At 38.0% G+C, this 16,484-nt stretch overlaps 1 protein-coding gene across 2 annotated transcripts in view; it reads right to left on the reverse strand.

Moving 5' to 3' along the window:
* XPR1 (xenotropic and polytropic retrovirus receptor 1) overlaps positions 1–16,484 on the reverse strand; it is a 259,722-nt gene that overhangs the window by 45,267 nt on the left and 197,971 nt on the right. For both annotated transcript variants that reach the window (XM_025377428.1, XM_025377418.1), the window contains exons 8-9: positions 9,720–9,910; positions 9,324–9,503 (exon numbers count right to left, since the gene is read on the reverse strand). In XM_025377428.1, coding sequence (XP_025233213.1) covers positions 9,324–9,503; positions 9,720–9,910 — 371 coding nt within the window. The remainder of the gene's footprint in view (positions 1–9,323; positions 9,504–9,719; positions 9,911–16,484) is intronic.

Below are 16,484 nucleotides of genomic sequence, written 5' to 3' on the forward strand. Positions count from 1 at the left end.
GCTACTTGGGAGGCTGAGGCAGGAGAATGGCGTGAACCTGGGAGGCAGAGCTTGCAGTGAGCCGAGATCATGCCACTGCACTCCAGCCTGGGTAACAGAGCAAGACTTCATCTCAAAAAAAAAAAAATTATTACAGGGCTGGGTGTGGTGGCTCACGTCTGTAATCTCAGCACTTTGGGAGGCTAAGGTGGGTGGATCACGAGGTCAAGAGTTTGAGACCAGCCTGGCCAACATAGTGAAACCCCATCTCTATTAAAATACAAAAAATTAGCTGGGCATGGTGGTGGCCACCTGTAGTCCCAGGTACTCAGGAGACTGAGGCAAGAGAATTGCTTGAACCCAGGAGGCAGAAATTGCAGTGAGCTGAGATCACGCCACTGCACTCCAGCCTGGCGACAGAATGAGGCTCTGTCTCAAAAAAACAAAACAAAACAAAACAAAAACAAATAAAAAATTATTATAATATGTACATTTCTAAGTCAAACACTTGTGACTTTTGCTTTAATTCAATGAATGTTCCTATCTCCTTGATATTTGTATTCATTCTTTTTTTCTCTAGAGTGGAGGTATAATTGTGTGGTATTTCAGAACTGAAATACAGATAAGTGATTCAAAAAGTCACAGTTAAGGAGAATAATGTTTCTTTGATCATAAAGAACTGATTAGTAATTCTTGTCTATATTTTCCTGATAGCATATGACAAATGTTTCTAATTCATCTAAACAAGATGAGAACAGATTAAAGACCGTGTACTGTTTTGGATTTGGAGAGAAATATTTTAATTTTTTAAATGCAGTTATAAATTATAATGCATTCATATTTGTACTTTCTGTTAAAATGCACAACTGAAGAATTGTTTAGCTTTTGTGTTTATTCTTGATAAAAGCTTTGTTCTTAAGTTTGCACTCAAATCTTAAGAAATAAATTCACCCCTTTACAATTATGTAATGCCCTTGTCTCTCTTGATCTTTATTGGTTTAAAGTCTGTTTTATCAGAGATTAGGATTGCAACCCCTGTTTTTTTGTTTTTCGTTTTTTTTCTTGCTTTACATTTGCTTGGTAAATCTTCCTCCGGCCCTTTATTTTGAGCCTATGTGTGTCTTTGCATGTGAGATGGGTCTCTTGAATACAGCACACTGATGGGTCTTGACTCTATCCAATTTGTCAGTCTGTGTCTTCTAATTGGGGCATTTAGCCCATTTACATTTAAGGTTAATATTGTTATATGTGAATTTGATCCTGTCATTATGAGGCTAGCTAGTTATTTTGCCCATTAGTTGATGCAGTTTCTTCATAATGTCAATGGTCTTTACATTTTGGTATGTTTTTGCAGTGGCTGGTACTGGTTGTTCCTTTCCATGTTTAGTGCTTCCAGTAACAGACAAACAGAGAGCCAAATCATGAGTGAACTCCCATTCACAATTGCTACAAAGAGAATAAAATACCTAGGAATGCAACTTACAAGGGATGTGAAGGACCTCTTCAAGGAGAACTACAAACCACTGCTCAAGGAAATAAGAGAGGACACAAACAAGTGGAAAAACACTCATGCTCATGGATAGGAAGAATCCATATTGTGAAAATGGCCATACTGCCCAAAGTAATTTATAGATTCAATGCTATCCCCATCAAACTACCATTGACTTTCTTTACAGAATCGGAAAAAACTACTTCAAACTTCATATGGAACCAAAAAAGAGCCGGCATAGCCAAGACAATCCTAAGCAAAATGAACAAAGCTAGAAGCATCATGCTACCTGACTTCAAACTATACTACAAGACTACAGTAACCAAAACAGCATGGTACTGGTACCAAAACAGATATATAGACCAATGGAACAGAACAGAGGCATCAGAAATAACACCATACCATCTACAACCATCTGATCTTTGACAAACCTGACAAAAATAGGCAATGGGGAAAGGATTCCCTATTTAATAAATGGTGTTGGAAAAACTGGGTAGCCATATGCAGAAAGGTGAAACTGGATCTCTTCCTTACACCTTATACAAAAATTAACTCAAGATGGATTAAAGATTTAAACATAAGACCTAAAACCATAAAAACCCTAGAAGAAAATCTAGGCAATACCATTCAAGACATAGGCATGGGCAGAGACTTCATGACTAAAACAGCAAAAGCAATGGCAACAAAAATCAAAATTGACAAATGGGATCTAATTAAACCAAAGAGCTTCTGCACAGCAAAAGAAGCTATCATCAGAGTGAACAGGCAACCTACAGAATGGGAGAAAATTTTTGCCATCTATCCATCTGATGAAGGGCTAATATCCAGAATCTACAAAGAACCCAAACAAATTTACAAGAAAAAAAACAACCCCATCAAAAAGTGGGCAAAGGATATGACCAGACACTTCTCAAATGAAGACATTTATGCAGCCAACAAACATTTGAAAGAATGCTCATCATCACTGGTCATTACTGAAATGCAAATCAAAACCACAATGAGATACCATCTCATGCCAGTTAGAATGGCAATCATTAAAAAGTCAGGAAACAACAGATGCTGGAGAGGATGTGGAGAAACAGGAATGCTTTTGCACTGTTGGTGGGAATGTAAATTAGTTCAACCATTGTGGAAGACAGTGTGGCAATTCCTCAAGGATCTAGAACTAGAAATACCATTTGACCCAGCAATTCCATTACTGGGTATATACCCAAAGGATTATAAATCATGCTACTATAAAGACACATGCACATGTATGTTTACTGTGGCACTGTTCACAATAGCAAAGATTTGGAACCAACCCAAATGCCCATCAATGATAGACTGGATAAAGGAAATATGGCACATATACACCATGGAATACCATGCAGCCACAAAAAAGGATGCGTTCATGTCCTTTGCAGGTACATGGATGAAGCTAGAAAGCATCATTCTCAGCAAACTAACACATGCACAGAAAACCAAACACCGAATGTTCTCATTTGTAAGTGGGAGCTGAGCAATGAGGACGCATGGACACAGGGAGAGGAACATCGGACACAGGGAGGGGAACATTACACACTTGTCGTTGGGTGGGGGGCCAGGGAAGTGGGGAGGGATAACATTAGGAGAAATACCTAATGTAGATGAAGGGTGCAGCCAACCACCATGGCACATGTACTCCTATGTAACAAACCTGCACGTTCTGCACATGTACCCCAGAACTCAAAGTATTAAAAAAAAAAAAAAAAAAGAAATTCACCCATGTTATCTAAAAAAAAAAAAAAAAGAAAGAAAGAAAATAGAAAGCAAAAAGGTGGAGAGTTGAATTTGAAAGCAGAGAGCAGCAAAAGATAGAAGCACTGAGAGGCTCTAAAGTTAGGAAGTTTTGCTGGAGAGGCAAGTGCTATAATTTCTAGACTGTTCTCCATCTTACCTAACTGAATACAAAGCTCTTTTTTGCTTACAAAGGATTAAGTAGGAAAGGATGGTACTCCATCTGAGGCATGCTTCATTCTCTAACCAAAGTCACTTTCTTTTCACTAATGACATGGTAATGACTGTGTTCATCTTGAAATTACACCACAGAAATCAGCCCTCTTCCCACTGTTCTGAACACATGATAAATGTATTAAATGTACTGGGCAGTAACTCATGCAGTATATTCTCTTCAAGGCTTATGCAGGCATTAACTCAATCTTCACAACAATTCCATGAGCTAGGAACTATTCATATCCCCATTTTACAGAAGACCGACACAGACTCTTCCTAACCTATTCTGTGGAAGCCTGTTTATCACTACAAAGGGAAATCTTGGCATTGCAGAGAAGGGAAGTAGGTACCAATGCAATTACCAGAAATAGGCTCAAATTGTGCAGACTGTCTTGATAAGCGATGTGTGAAGTGAAGATGGGATGAAGCAAGCCTTAATCCTCATCCTAAAGGACCCCTTTTTATCTTATACAGGAGGAAATGTGACTCCTGAAAAAAGAAATTCTGAGTAAGTAGAAGTTTTGAGAAAATGAATCTAATCTCTAACTCTCTGGAGATCTAGTTATATTCATTTCATAGACATATTCAACTTGAGAGTCTATAACTATCTTCTCAGACTTATCTGGATCTTTCCACTCTTTCTCTAAATAGGTATCTTTATTATTTCAGGGAGATGGTCATATTATGACTCAATCCTGGGTGTCAACCGCCTATGACAGGTACTTTCGTGGAGCTTTGGAAGCTAGACCAGGTGTCTGTGGGACATCATACAGGCTTTGAGACATTATTTTCTAGTGCTGATATATTTTCATTCCATGGCTCAGTCTCTTAATCATTATCATACTCTTTCTACGAGTTCAACAAACCAGAGAGACAATCTATACATTTGCAGCCATAAGCTCCCGATAAAGCAAACTTTTTGTGGGGAAGTGGGGGAGTGTAGGATGGTAGTCATCTATGCACGAAGAAATTCTGGCATCAGTTTTTGTAATATTTTAAGAAATTCCAGGGTGCAGAATGGACTTAAAGGATTCCAAGTGACGGAAATATAGAATTTAGGATATAACACCAAAGGATCAGAAGTCTAAATCCATCTCTAATCATGAACTATTATGAAACTGGTAGCCTAGGACAATTTCTTTATAACTGACATGAGACAGACTATCATTACTCTCACACTCTGCCAACCCTATCCTCAAAACGTGGCTAATTCAGAAAATCTCCATAAGAGCAGAAGAGAAAGATAATGCATTAAATAAGGAACAAAGGGATGGTGGGATGGGACTGGAAAAGGATAGGAGTGATGTGAAAATTAAAAAAAATAATACTAATAACTGGGAAGAAGGGAAAATTTACAAAAAGAGAAAACGAAAAAAAGGAAGAAAGAAGGGAGTAGTAAATGTTAGTATAATATAACCAATGAAGGAAAGAACACAATTACAGCCATTCATGTATTTAACAAAGACTTATCAAGTATTTATTATATATCAGGCACTGAGGCTTAAAGGTCTTAATGATCCACAGTCTAGTTGGGTAAATAAATACATAAAGGTATAATTATAGCACTATATTACAGAGATACACACAAAATACCCTGGAAATACAGAGAAAATAAGTAGTCACTCTGTCAGAGGCAGGGTGAGAGGAAGAACATAAACAGATCATATTTACTCACTGACATTTACACACAGTCAAATTCATTCTAGATTTATCTGATTTCGCCTTCTGAGAGAGAATTCTGTAACTCGCCCCTCCTTCTCTTCTTAATCTGGATAAGACCTTCTAACTTTTCCACTTCTACCCTGTAATTCTGATTAAAGTGACAATTCCTAGAGTAACAGTATTATGGAAGCCAGAGGCAATTCTGGATAGCTGATATTTTACCACATACACAAAAAAGCCACTATTAAGTTATTACAAAGAACATGTTAACATCATCTTTTAAGTTAATACTGATAAATAGCTAAGAAGATGAAGTTTTAATTTCTACTTTTCATGGAGTACAGTGGTGCAATTTCAGCTCATTGCAACCTCAACCTGCTGGACTCAAGCAATCCTCCTCCCTCAGCCTCCCAAGTAACCAGGGCTACAGGTGCGTGCTACCATGCACCACTGATTTTTCATTTTTTGTAGAGAAAGGGTTTTGCCATGTTGCCCAGGCTGGTCTCAAACTCCTGGGCTTAAGCGATCCTCCCACCTCCACCTCCCAAAGTGCTAGGATTACAGGCATGAGCTACCGTGCCCGGCCTCAAATTTGATTTTTATATTCTACTAGTTTGATCTACTGGATCAAAGTTAAACATCTTACATAAATGACTAATAGGGCTAAGTGTTAAATGTTAGTGTTTAAGAGTACAGATTATAAAGCCCGACTGCCTGGATTCATAACTCATCTTCATCACTTACCGGCTATGTGACCTTAGGCAAGTTAATTAACTTATCTGAATGTAGGTTTCTTCATTTATAAAATGGGGATTAATAGCAGTTCCAACTTGTGGGTTATTTTAAAAATTAAAATACATAAAGTAGTTACTAAATGAGAACACCTCTCTATTCTTATAATAGAAATGTGTAAAATTTTTACTATACAACTAATGAAACTGTTGGTAAAAATTGATGTCTAAATTATATAATAAAGGACTATAATTTAAAATTTTTAATGAGCTTACTTTTAATATAGTGAGTTATACTTTGATATTTTTGTTTAGAAAATCTGAGGCACTGTTTATGCTACCCAATTAGATTTCTGACTGAGGTAAATACAGATTTAAGGAAAGAAAGTATAACCTAATGGATGTAAATAATCTGTACTAATTTGACATACAATACACACATCAAAATCAATTTCTTAAAATTTTTTTAGCTTTGTTTTTGGGAGCATAGCATATATCAATTCCATAGATTCCAATATAAATATGGATATAAATGGCACCCAGCGCCTACCACTATGGCTAAACGACATGTGCTTTTCTCACTGAAAATTAAAGAAAAGCCTGAGCGTGGTGGCTCACACTTACAATCCCAGCACTTTGGGAGGCAAGGCAGGCAAGCGACTTGAGCCCAGGAATTCGAGACCAGCCTGGGCACCATGGCAAAACCCCGTCTCTACTAAAAATACAAAAAATTGGCCAGGCACATTGGCATACACCTGTGGTCCTAACTACTGGAGAGGTTGAAGTGAGAGGGTCATTTGAATCTGGGAGGTGGAGGTTGCAATGAGCCGAGAACACGCCACTGCACTCCAGTCTAGGCAATAGAGCCAGATCCTGTCTCCAAAAAAAAAAAAAAAAAAAAAAGAAAAAAAACAAAAGAAAAGAAAAAAAGAAAGAAAAAAATGTACTTTTACTTTAGGATGAAGTGGTATCAGAAAAACATAACTAGAGTGGACACATTTTTGTTAATTCACTAAGAATCAGCCTAAGGGTAAGTTTTCCCAGTGAGATTTAAATTAAGTCAGCAAGTCAATTAATACTAAAATTATCTATAAATGGTAACATTGTTCTATTTATAAGTTACTACAAAAACAACAAACCACAATGCTTCCTTTTATATTTCACTGTACTTGATAGTACATTTTATTATTCTATTACTGCTTATACCATTGTCAACCTATTCCATCAACAAGTCCTCATTTATTAACAAAAACATAGCAGATGCACAGATAAATGTCTACTCAATGGGCAATCATTCTGCTAACAAGAGTAACTGGTCATGCATGAATCACAGCTTGCTATTTAAACAAAGAAGGATATACTGGGGAAATGCTCACTTAGCACACAATGTAGATAACTATATTATCCTGTTACTGTAATTATGCAATCATAGTAAAACTTGAGTTTTCCGAATCTTCCAAAGTCTCATTTAAAAATAATTTATGGCCAGGCACAGTGGCTCATGCCTGTAATCCCAGCACTTTGGGAGGCCAAGGCGGGGGGAACACTTGAAGCCACGAGGTCTGAGACAAGCCTGGGCAACAAAGGAGACCCTATCTTTTTTTTTCTTCTTCTTCTTTTTTGAGAAGGAGTCTCACTCTGTCACCTAGGCTGCAGTGCAGCAGCACCATCCTGGCTCATTGCAACTTCCGTTTCCTGGGTTCAAGCGATTCTCCTGCCTCAGCCTCCCAAGTAGCTGGGATTACAGGCACCTGCCACCTCACCCGGCTAATTTTTGTATTTTTAGTAGAGATGGGATTTCGCCATGTTAGCCAGGTTGGTCTTAAACTCCTGACTTCAGGTGATCCACCCACCTTGGCCTCCCAAAGTGCTGGGATTACAGGCGTGAGCCACTGCACCTGGTTCTACAGTTTTTCTTAATAAAGGGCCATATTTTATGTCTTCAGATTAAAAAGAAAAATTGTTATGTTTGGCTAAGAACAAAAAAAAAACCTCTGCTAACCTAAGAGGCATACAAAAGAAAAACAATAGGAACTACAGTTTTCAAGGAGGTATACTTATAAAGTAAGAAAGAGGGGAGAAAATACAGTAATTCTTAAAGTTTTTATAGTGATTGGTCAATTTAATCACTAATCTTTATTGTTAGCTGTAATTCATAATCTAAGAAATAATTATATGAAAGTTTTCTCAATTGATGTACTTTCTTCGTATCTTTCCTTTTTTCTTCTTTAGAGACAGGGTCTCAGTCTGTTGCCCGGGCTGGGAGCGCACTAACGTGGTTCACTGCAGCCTTGATGTTCCTGGCTCAAGCAATCCTCTCACCTGAGTGCCGCGAGTAGCTGGGACTACAGGTGTGCACCATCACACCCAGCTAATTTTTAAATTTTTGTAGACAAGGTTTACACCATGTTGCCCAGGCTGGTCTGAAACTCCTGGACTCAATGGATCCACCCACCTCAGCCTCCTGAGTATTGGGATTACAGGCGTGAGCGACCGCGCCTGGCCTCAAATGATTTTCAAAAAGAGCTGGCTCAATTTACAAGTAAACAGAAATCCCCTTCCAGAGTTATCTTTACAGGGGAAAGTTTTACAGTTTTGCAGGAAATTTTATATCACTGCTGAAGCTAAATGATTTTGAGATCATTAAGAAACAGGTAAAGTGGAAGAAAAAAAAGAACTTATTATAAACAAGAATCAAAGTCAATTTTTCTTTTTCTTATCTTTGAGATGGAGTTTTGCTCTTGTTGCCCAGGTTGGAGTACAATGGCACAATCGTGGCTCACTGCAACTTCCACCTCTGGGGTTCTAGCGATTCCCCTGCCTCAGCCTCCCAAGTAGCTAGGATTACAGGCATGTGCACCACCCCCAGCTAATTTGATATTTTCAGTAGAGACAGGGTTTCACCATGTTGGTCAGGCTGGTCTCAAACTCCTGACCTCAGATGATCCACCAGCCTTGGCTTCCCAAAGTGCTGGGATTACAGGCATGAGCCACCACGCCCGGCCCAAAGTCAATTTTTCAAATTAAACTTGGTAATCTGGTAAGATATTCCTACTGCTTTTAGAGAACAAATCTTTCCTAAAATAAAATGTTCGGTTGATAATCATGTCAACTTAATAGGAAAATAATTCTTTTACCAAATTTTTTTGGGGGAAGGAAACTTACAGAGTTCTACATCTTATCTCAGCTAGTTAAATGAGTAAAAAATGTTTTGTAATTTACAAAATCATCTCAATATTTGGCCACTTGATACTCGATCTTAGGAGGAAAATATACATGAGTGCTTTTTTCCAGGGCCTCCAAGTTGCACAACTTCAGGGCTATTAGTTACACTATATTCTTTGCCCTGGAGCTGGGTCACCATTCACATAAACTATAATGTGAACCATGGCCTTTGCAGTTGTACAACCTAGCAGCCTCGGTTTTTATCTTAGAGGAAGTCAATAACCAATATACCCCTCTAAAAGTGGTACACAAGTTTCTGGACTTACCAGCAGTTTAAGCAGCCAAAACCGGGATTTATAGTAGAAAGTTTTGGTGGGGTTGATAAGGAAGAAAACCATAAATCCATAAAGGGCAAGTGGATACACATATGTGGGGATGACACTAATTGGAGCAAAGAAGCATGCCAGAAGGCTCAGGCACCACAATATCCCAAGGAATCCAGCAATCTAGTAAAGGATGGGGAAGACAGAAAGATACAGAAAATCGTTATTTTTACTTTTATCATTACTTAAAATATCTTTAATAAAACAAAAGAAACATGATTTGTTATTAAGTCAACAATTCTCTTCAAGTAGCAGATGGATTTAAGTACCCACTAAACCAGATAGCTATATAGCGAATGCAAACTATATTCATGAGGTGTTATGTCTTGCTTTGATTACCTCAAAGAGATGTTGATGAGACAAATTGCTTCTTGGATTGAGTTCAAAGATGAGTACATGGTTTACTCCAGCCTGTCTCCAACCATACGTGTTGATGCCCAGTAGAAAAAGGAACTCAATCAGAAGAAAGCCACCCCGATATATTCTTATCAAGGGCCATATACTTCTATCTGTTTCAAGTTTAAATACAGCTGAAAGAATATTAATATATTGGTTAGTTATAAAATTCATAACATCCCATGAATTAAAAATCCTTTGTCTTCATTCTCAATGATATAGTCCTGGCATAGAAATTATTCATAAATGAAACCTAAACCTATCTATCTATCTATCTATCTATCTATCTATCTATCTATCTATCTATTTATTTTTTGAGACAGAGTCTTACTCTGTCACCAGGCTGGAGTGCAGTGGCGCGATCTCGGCTCACTGCAACCTCGACTCCCTGGTTCAGGCGAGTCTCCTGCCTCAGTCTCCCTAGTAGCAGGGATTACAGGCACGTGCCACCATGCCCAGGTAATTTTTGTATTTTTAGTAGAGACAGGATTTCACCACGTTGGCCAGGATGGTCTCGATCTCCTGATCTTGTGATTCACCCACCTCGGCCTCCCAAAGTGTTGGGATTACAGGCATGAACCACTGTACCTGGCCAAACCTAGATTATTTTAAGAGCCTTATAAAGTTGCCTGTGGGTTCTTTCTCGTCTTTATTTGACTCCGCAGACTGTCACTAGAGTAATTTCCCTAAAATTTGACTTTCAGCATGTTCCATTAGTTTTTTAGATTATAGAGAATCATGGTGAAATGGCTTAAAATCATGTGATCGGTTCTGTCAGCTGAGGATCTGGCATGACAAAACCTCTTTGGCTTCATTTACTCCATTATTAAACTGGATATAGTAATACCTACCTCACAGAGTAGCCATGAAAATGAAAAGGAACAGTACACATGAAAGTAGTGTGAAAATTTAAATGTCATATAAATGACAATAGTTAATATTTATGGAATGCTTACTATGTGCTAAGCACTGTTCTCAGTATTTTTACATAGAATAATTGGTAATTCATTTAACCATCACAATGGCTCTTTGAGTTAAAAACCATGATCTCTATTTGATTAGGAAACTACAGCGCAGAGAGGTTAAGTCATTTGCTTAGTTACTGAGCTAAGCCAGGATTTGAATCCAGTTTTGCTCCAAAGCTCACACATTTTTTTTTTTTTTGAGATGGAGTCTCGCTCTGCCGCCCAGGCTGGAGTGCAGTGGTGCAATCTCAGCTCACTGCAAGCTCCACGTCCCGGGTTCACGCCATTCTCCTGCCTCAGCCTCCCAACTAGCTGGGACTACAGGTGCCTGCAGCTGCACCCGGCTAATTTTTTGTATTTTTAGTAGAGACGGGGTTTCACCGTGGTCTTGATCTCCTGACCTCGTGATCTGCCCTCCTCATCCTCCCAAAGTGCTGGGATTACAGATGTGAGCCACTGCACCCGGCCCAAAGCTCATACTCCTAAGCACTACATTCTGTTGCCCATATGTCCACACAAATGTTCAATGTCATCATTATTCTATGGCTCACCAGTAATTATAATGTTCAAATACTTTAGATCCCTTAGCCTCACGATTCAAATTCTTCATAATCACCAACTCACTTTTCCCAAACTTATCTCGCAGCACCCCTAAAATATTAATTCTTGACTCTTGATGAATTTTACTATCCTTTTAATAAGTTTGCTTTTCACATTTCCTTATGTTGTTCCCTGTACTTAAAACGGCCTTGTTCTTTCTCTCCACTAATTCAAATTCTACTTACTATTTAAGAGCCAGATCCTTACCTGTTCATAAATTCACTGAATCAACGTATTTGGTTTTGAGCCCACTGTATGAGAAACATTTCCATTTGGCCTAATGATTTTCCAAATAACTATAAAATTTATTGACAGTACTGCTCATTTGGAATTTAATTATATACAAGTTTTGTTTTGTTTTGTTTTGAGATGGAGTCTTGCTCTATCGCTCAGACTGGAGTGCAGTGGTGTGATCTTGGCTCACTGCAACCTCCGCCTCCCGCATTCAAATGATTCTCCTGCCTCAGCCTCCCGAGTGGCTGGAATTACAGGTGCATGACACCACACCCGGCTAATTTTTTGTATTTTTAGTAGAGATGGGGTTTCATCATGTCGGCCAGGGTGGTCTTGAACTCCTGACCTCAGGTGATCGGCCCTCTTCGGCCTCCCAAAGTGCTGGGATTACAGGTGTGAGCCACCGTGCCCGGCCTGTATACTAATTTATATACTTAATTAAATAACCATTTATTGCTTATCTTTGCATTCTCTGCAGTATATAGAAGATTTAATAATTTTAAAATAACAGGGTAGAGAAAGCCTTTGCTTTGGAATCAAGTACTACAGACCAGATTTCAAATCCTAGCTATGCCAAATTATTTATTTTTTTAAGTCTCTGTTTCTTTGTTGATCAATGGGCATAATATCTATTCTCATAACTTTATTAAGAAGATTAAATGTGAACAACATATATCAAAGGCCTAGAATAATGTTTGGCGCTCATTATGAGTATTCAGTATATATTAGTTTCTTTTTCCTTTTACTTGAGGAAACTTTATTCCTTCATTTGACAAGTATTGATTAGGTGCCTATTATACCCGACACCATTCTAAGAGGTAGCGATTCAGTGATGAACAACAGACAAAATACATATCTTCAGGAAACTTCTCTTCTGCATAAAGTCAGATAAGGGATTTGAAGGAAAAATAGAGTAAGGAGATAAATAATGATGTTAGGTGTTATTTTAGGTAGGGCTGGTCAGGGAAGACTCTCAGGAGATGACATTTAAGGAGATGACCTTAAGGAAATACAGAACAAAGCATTGGAATGTTTGGGGGAAGATGGCTCCATGTAGAGAAGGAAAGTACAAAGGGCCTTAAGACAGATTGCTCTAGGAAGAAAGTCAGGTTGCTATGATTGGAATAAACAAAGGTATAGTGGTAAAGAATTGGCCAGCGGCAGATCAGACAGAGCTCTGCAGTACTTTGTCAAGACTTAAGCTTTTATGTACAAGCCTGTAGAAGGTTTTGTATATACATGCCATGACCTCATGAATTATTTTAAAGGGCTACTCTAGCTGTTATGTGAACAGACTACAAGGGAACAAGTACAAAGGCAAGATTAGTCAGGAACTTATAAATGGAAAACAATACATAGTTTTACATCCTGAATCCTAAGCAAAGACCACAGATACATTACAACAGTCAGGAAACAAAAATAACACAAATCCCAAAGAATCCACAATAAAACTACTAGAGTTAGTAAATTCATCACAGTTGTAGATCAACACACAAAATTCAGTTGTGTTCACATACATCAGCAATGAGCAATCTGAAAATGAAATCAAGAAAATAATTCTGGCCGGCTGCGGTGGCTCAAGCCTGTAATCCCAGCACTTTGGGAGGCTGAGACGGGTGGATCACGAGGTCAGGAGATCGAGACCATCCTGGTGAACACGGTGAAACCCCGTCTCTGCTAAAAAAAAATACAAAAAACTAGCCGGGCGAGGTGGCAGGCGCCTGTAGTCCCAGCTACTCAGGAGGCTGAGGTAGGAGAATGGCGTAAACCCGGGAGGCGGAGCTTGCAGTGAGCTGAGATCCAGCCACTGCACTTCAGCCTGGGCGACAAAGCGAGACTCCATCTTAAAAAAAAAAAAAAGAAAATAATTCTAACTACAATAGCAACTACAACAACATTCAAAAGAACAAAACATCTAGAAATAACTAACCAAGTAAGTGAAAGACTTGTATACTACAAACTCAAAACATTGCTTTTGAGTTTGTAGAAAAGAATTAAAGAAATTAAAGTAGAAAAGAATCCTGTGTTCATGGAAAGATTTAATATTGTTAAGATGGCAATACTACCCAAAGCAATCTACAGATTTAATGCAATCCCTACCAAAATTCCAATGGCTTTTTTTTCAGAACTGGAAAAGTCAATCCTTAAATTCATATGGAATTCCAAGAGGTCCCAAATAGCCAAAACAATAATGAAAAAAGAACAAAGTTAGGGACTCATACTTTGTGGTTTTAAAACTTAATACAAAGCTATAGTAATCAAAACATTGTGGCACTGGTACGAAAACAGACATATAGATGAATGGAATAGCACTGAGAATCCAGGGATAAACCTATACATCGATGGCTGATTGATTTTTAACATGAGTGCCAACATCATTCAGTGGAAAAGAATATTCTTTTCAACAACAGTCCTGGGACAACTGGATATGCAAAAAAATGAAGTTGGTCCCTTGTCTCACGTTATATACAAAAATCAATTCAAAACTCATCGATGACTTCAATATAGGAATTTAAACCATAAAATTCTGAAGAAAACATAAGGATAAATCTTCATGACCTTGAATTTAGCCATGGATTCTTAGGTATCACAACAAAAGTACACACAACAAAAGGAAAGATAGATAAATGAGACTTCATCAAAAATTAAAACATCAGCAGACATTATCAAGAAAGTAAAAAAAAAAAAAGGAGAAATATTTGCAAATCATTTATCTAATAAAGGTCTAGTATCTAGAATACATGAAGAACTCTTATAACGTAACAATGAAAAAGATGAACAACTCAATTAAAATAGGGCAAAGGACTTGGATAGACATTTGTCCAAAAATATATATAAATGGCCAATGAGCACATGAAAAGATGCTTAATACAATTAGTCATTAGAGAAATGCAAATTAGAACCACAACGAGATACCACTTCATACCCATTTGGATGGATATAATGAAGAAAATAAAAATACAGAAAACAAGTGTTGGAAAGGATGTGCAGAAAACAGAATCCTCATAAACTGCTAGTAGGAATGGAAAATGGTAAAGACTCTGTGAAAAACAGTTTGGTAGCGCCTCAGAAAATTAAACAGGTACTAAACAAATCCATGTTTATGCATGTTCCTAACAGTACCATTCACAACAGCCAAAAGATAGAAATAACCCAAATGTCCATCAACGAATGAATGGATAAACAAATTGTGATACATACAAAAAATGGAATATTACTCAGCCAAAAAAAGAATGAAGTACTGATACATACTACAACAAGGATGAACCTTGAAAACATTATGCCAAGTAAAAGAAGCCAAACACAAAATACCACATATTGTATGACGCCATTTATGGACATACCCAGAATAGGAACATAGAGACAGAAGGCAGATTAGTGGTTGCCAGCAGCTGAGGACAGGGAATGGAGAGTGAGGTTTCCTTTTGGGCTGATGAAAATGTCTGGGAACTAGATAGATGTGGTTGTACAACACTGTGAATGTACTTGAATGCCACTGAATTGTTAACTTTAAAATGGTTAATTTTATGTTATGTGAACTTCACCTCAAAAAAAATAGAAAAGGAAAAAAGTAATAAATACATCTTACGATGTCATTACTAATTCCTATGTTAGGCGCATACATATATGTAATTTTTTTTTTTTTTTTTGAGACAGAGTCTTGCACTGTCGCCCAGGCTGGAGTGCAATGGCATGATCTTGACTCACTGCACCCTCGGCCTCCTGGGTTCGAGTGATTCTCCTGCCTCAGCTTCCCAAGTACCTGGTATTACACGCACACACCACCACACCCAGGGAACTGTTTTGTATTCTTAGTAGAGACAGGGTTTTGCCATGTTGCCTAGGCTGGTCTCCAACTCCTGAGCTCAGGTAATCCACCCGCCTCGGCCTCCCAAAGTGCTAGGATTACAGGCGTGAGCCACCGCGCCTGGCCTAGGTATATATTTTGAACCGTTTTAGTAGTGGTGATGATAGATTTGCTCTAATATATCAAAATCTTCTAATTCTGTCTAGGTAATATCTGTGGCCATACACAAAAGAAAGCGAAATAGCCTGGTTAGGGTTCAAATATTCATGACCTTAGCAAAAGTAGTATTCTGTTCTACATAGGAAAAAAATTGCCATGAACAGAAAATGTAATCCATATTTATAAAAATCTAAACACATGTTTACCTAAGTTCTACTTGACAACATAGGAACTAGAAAAATCTCTAAGGCTTTCAGCAAATATAATCTGAATAAAATATCCTTGAACTCCACAATTTGTTAGAAAAGCCAGTAAAAACCAAAACAGCAGCAACAACAACAAAAACCTCAAGGACCTTTGTAAAACAGTAAATGCTAAAGATATATTCTTCTGAATGCAAATACTATATTTAAGCTAATGAACTCATTTACTTTCAAAATGATTCAAAAAACAGGGACCAGGCCTGGTGGCTCCTGTAATCCCAGTGTTTTGGGAGGCCAAAGTGGGAGGATCACAAAGAGTTCAAGACCAGCCTAGGCAATATAGTGAGACCCTGTCTCTACAAAAAAGTTAAAAAATTAGCCAGGCATGGTGCTACTGCATGCTTTTATTCCTAGCTACTCAGGAGTCTAAGGCAGGAGGATCGCCTGAGCCCAGGAGGTCTAGTCTAGGCTCCACTGAGCTAGGATGGGGCCGCTGCACTTCAGCCTGGGCAATAGAGAGAGACCCTGTCTCTGAAGGAGAAAGTTTCAAAAAGCAAAAAGCAATTTTAACTGTTAATAGTCAAGTTATTCATCAAAGATCCAAAACTTTCAATTGCAAATAAATCTAAAACCTAAGGGCATATGTAAGCAATACAATGAAACCTCTTTCATTTGGCATGATCTCCCTGAAGTAAGCTTTTGTAAATTTACTGGGGATTAAACCATAATAACTCTTGCT

This window comes from Theropithecus gelada, chromosome 1 (assembly GCF_003255815.1).
Source record: "Theropithecus gelada isolate Dixy chromosome 1, Tgel_1.0, whole genome shotgun sequence".
Lineage (NCBI taxonomy): Eukaryota > Metazoa > Chordata > Mammalia > Primates > Cercopithecidae > Theropithecus > Theropithecus gelada.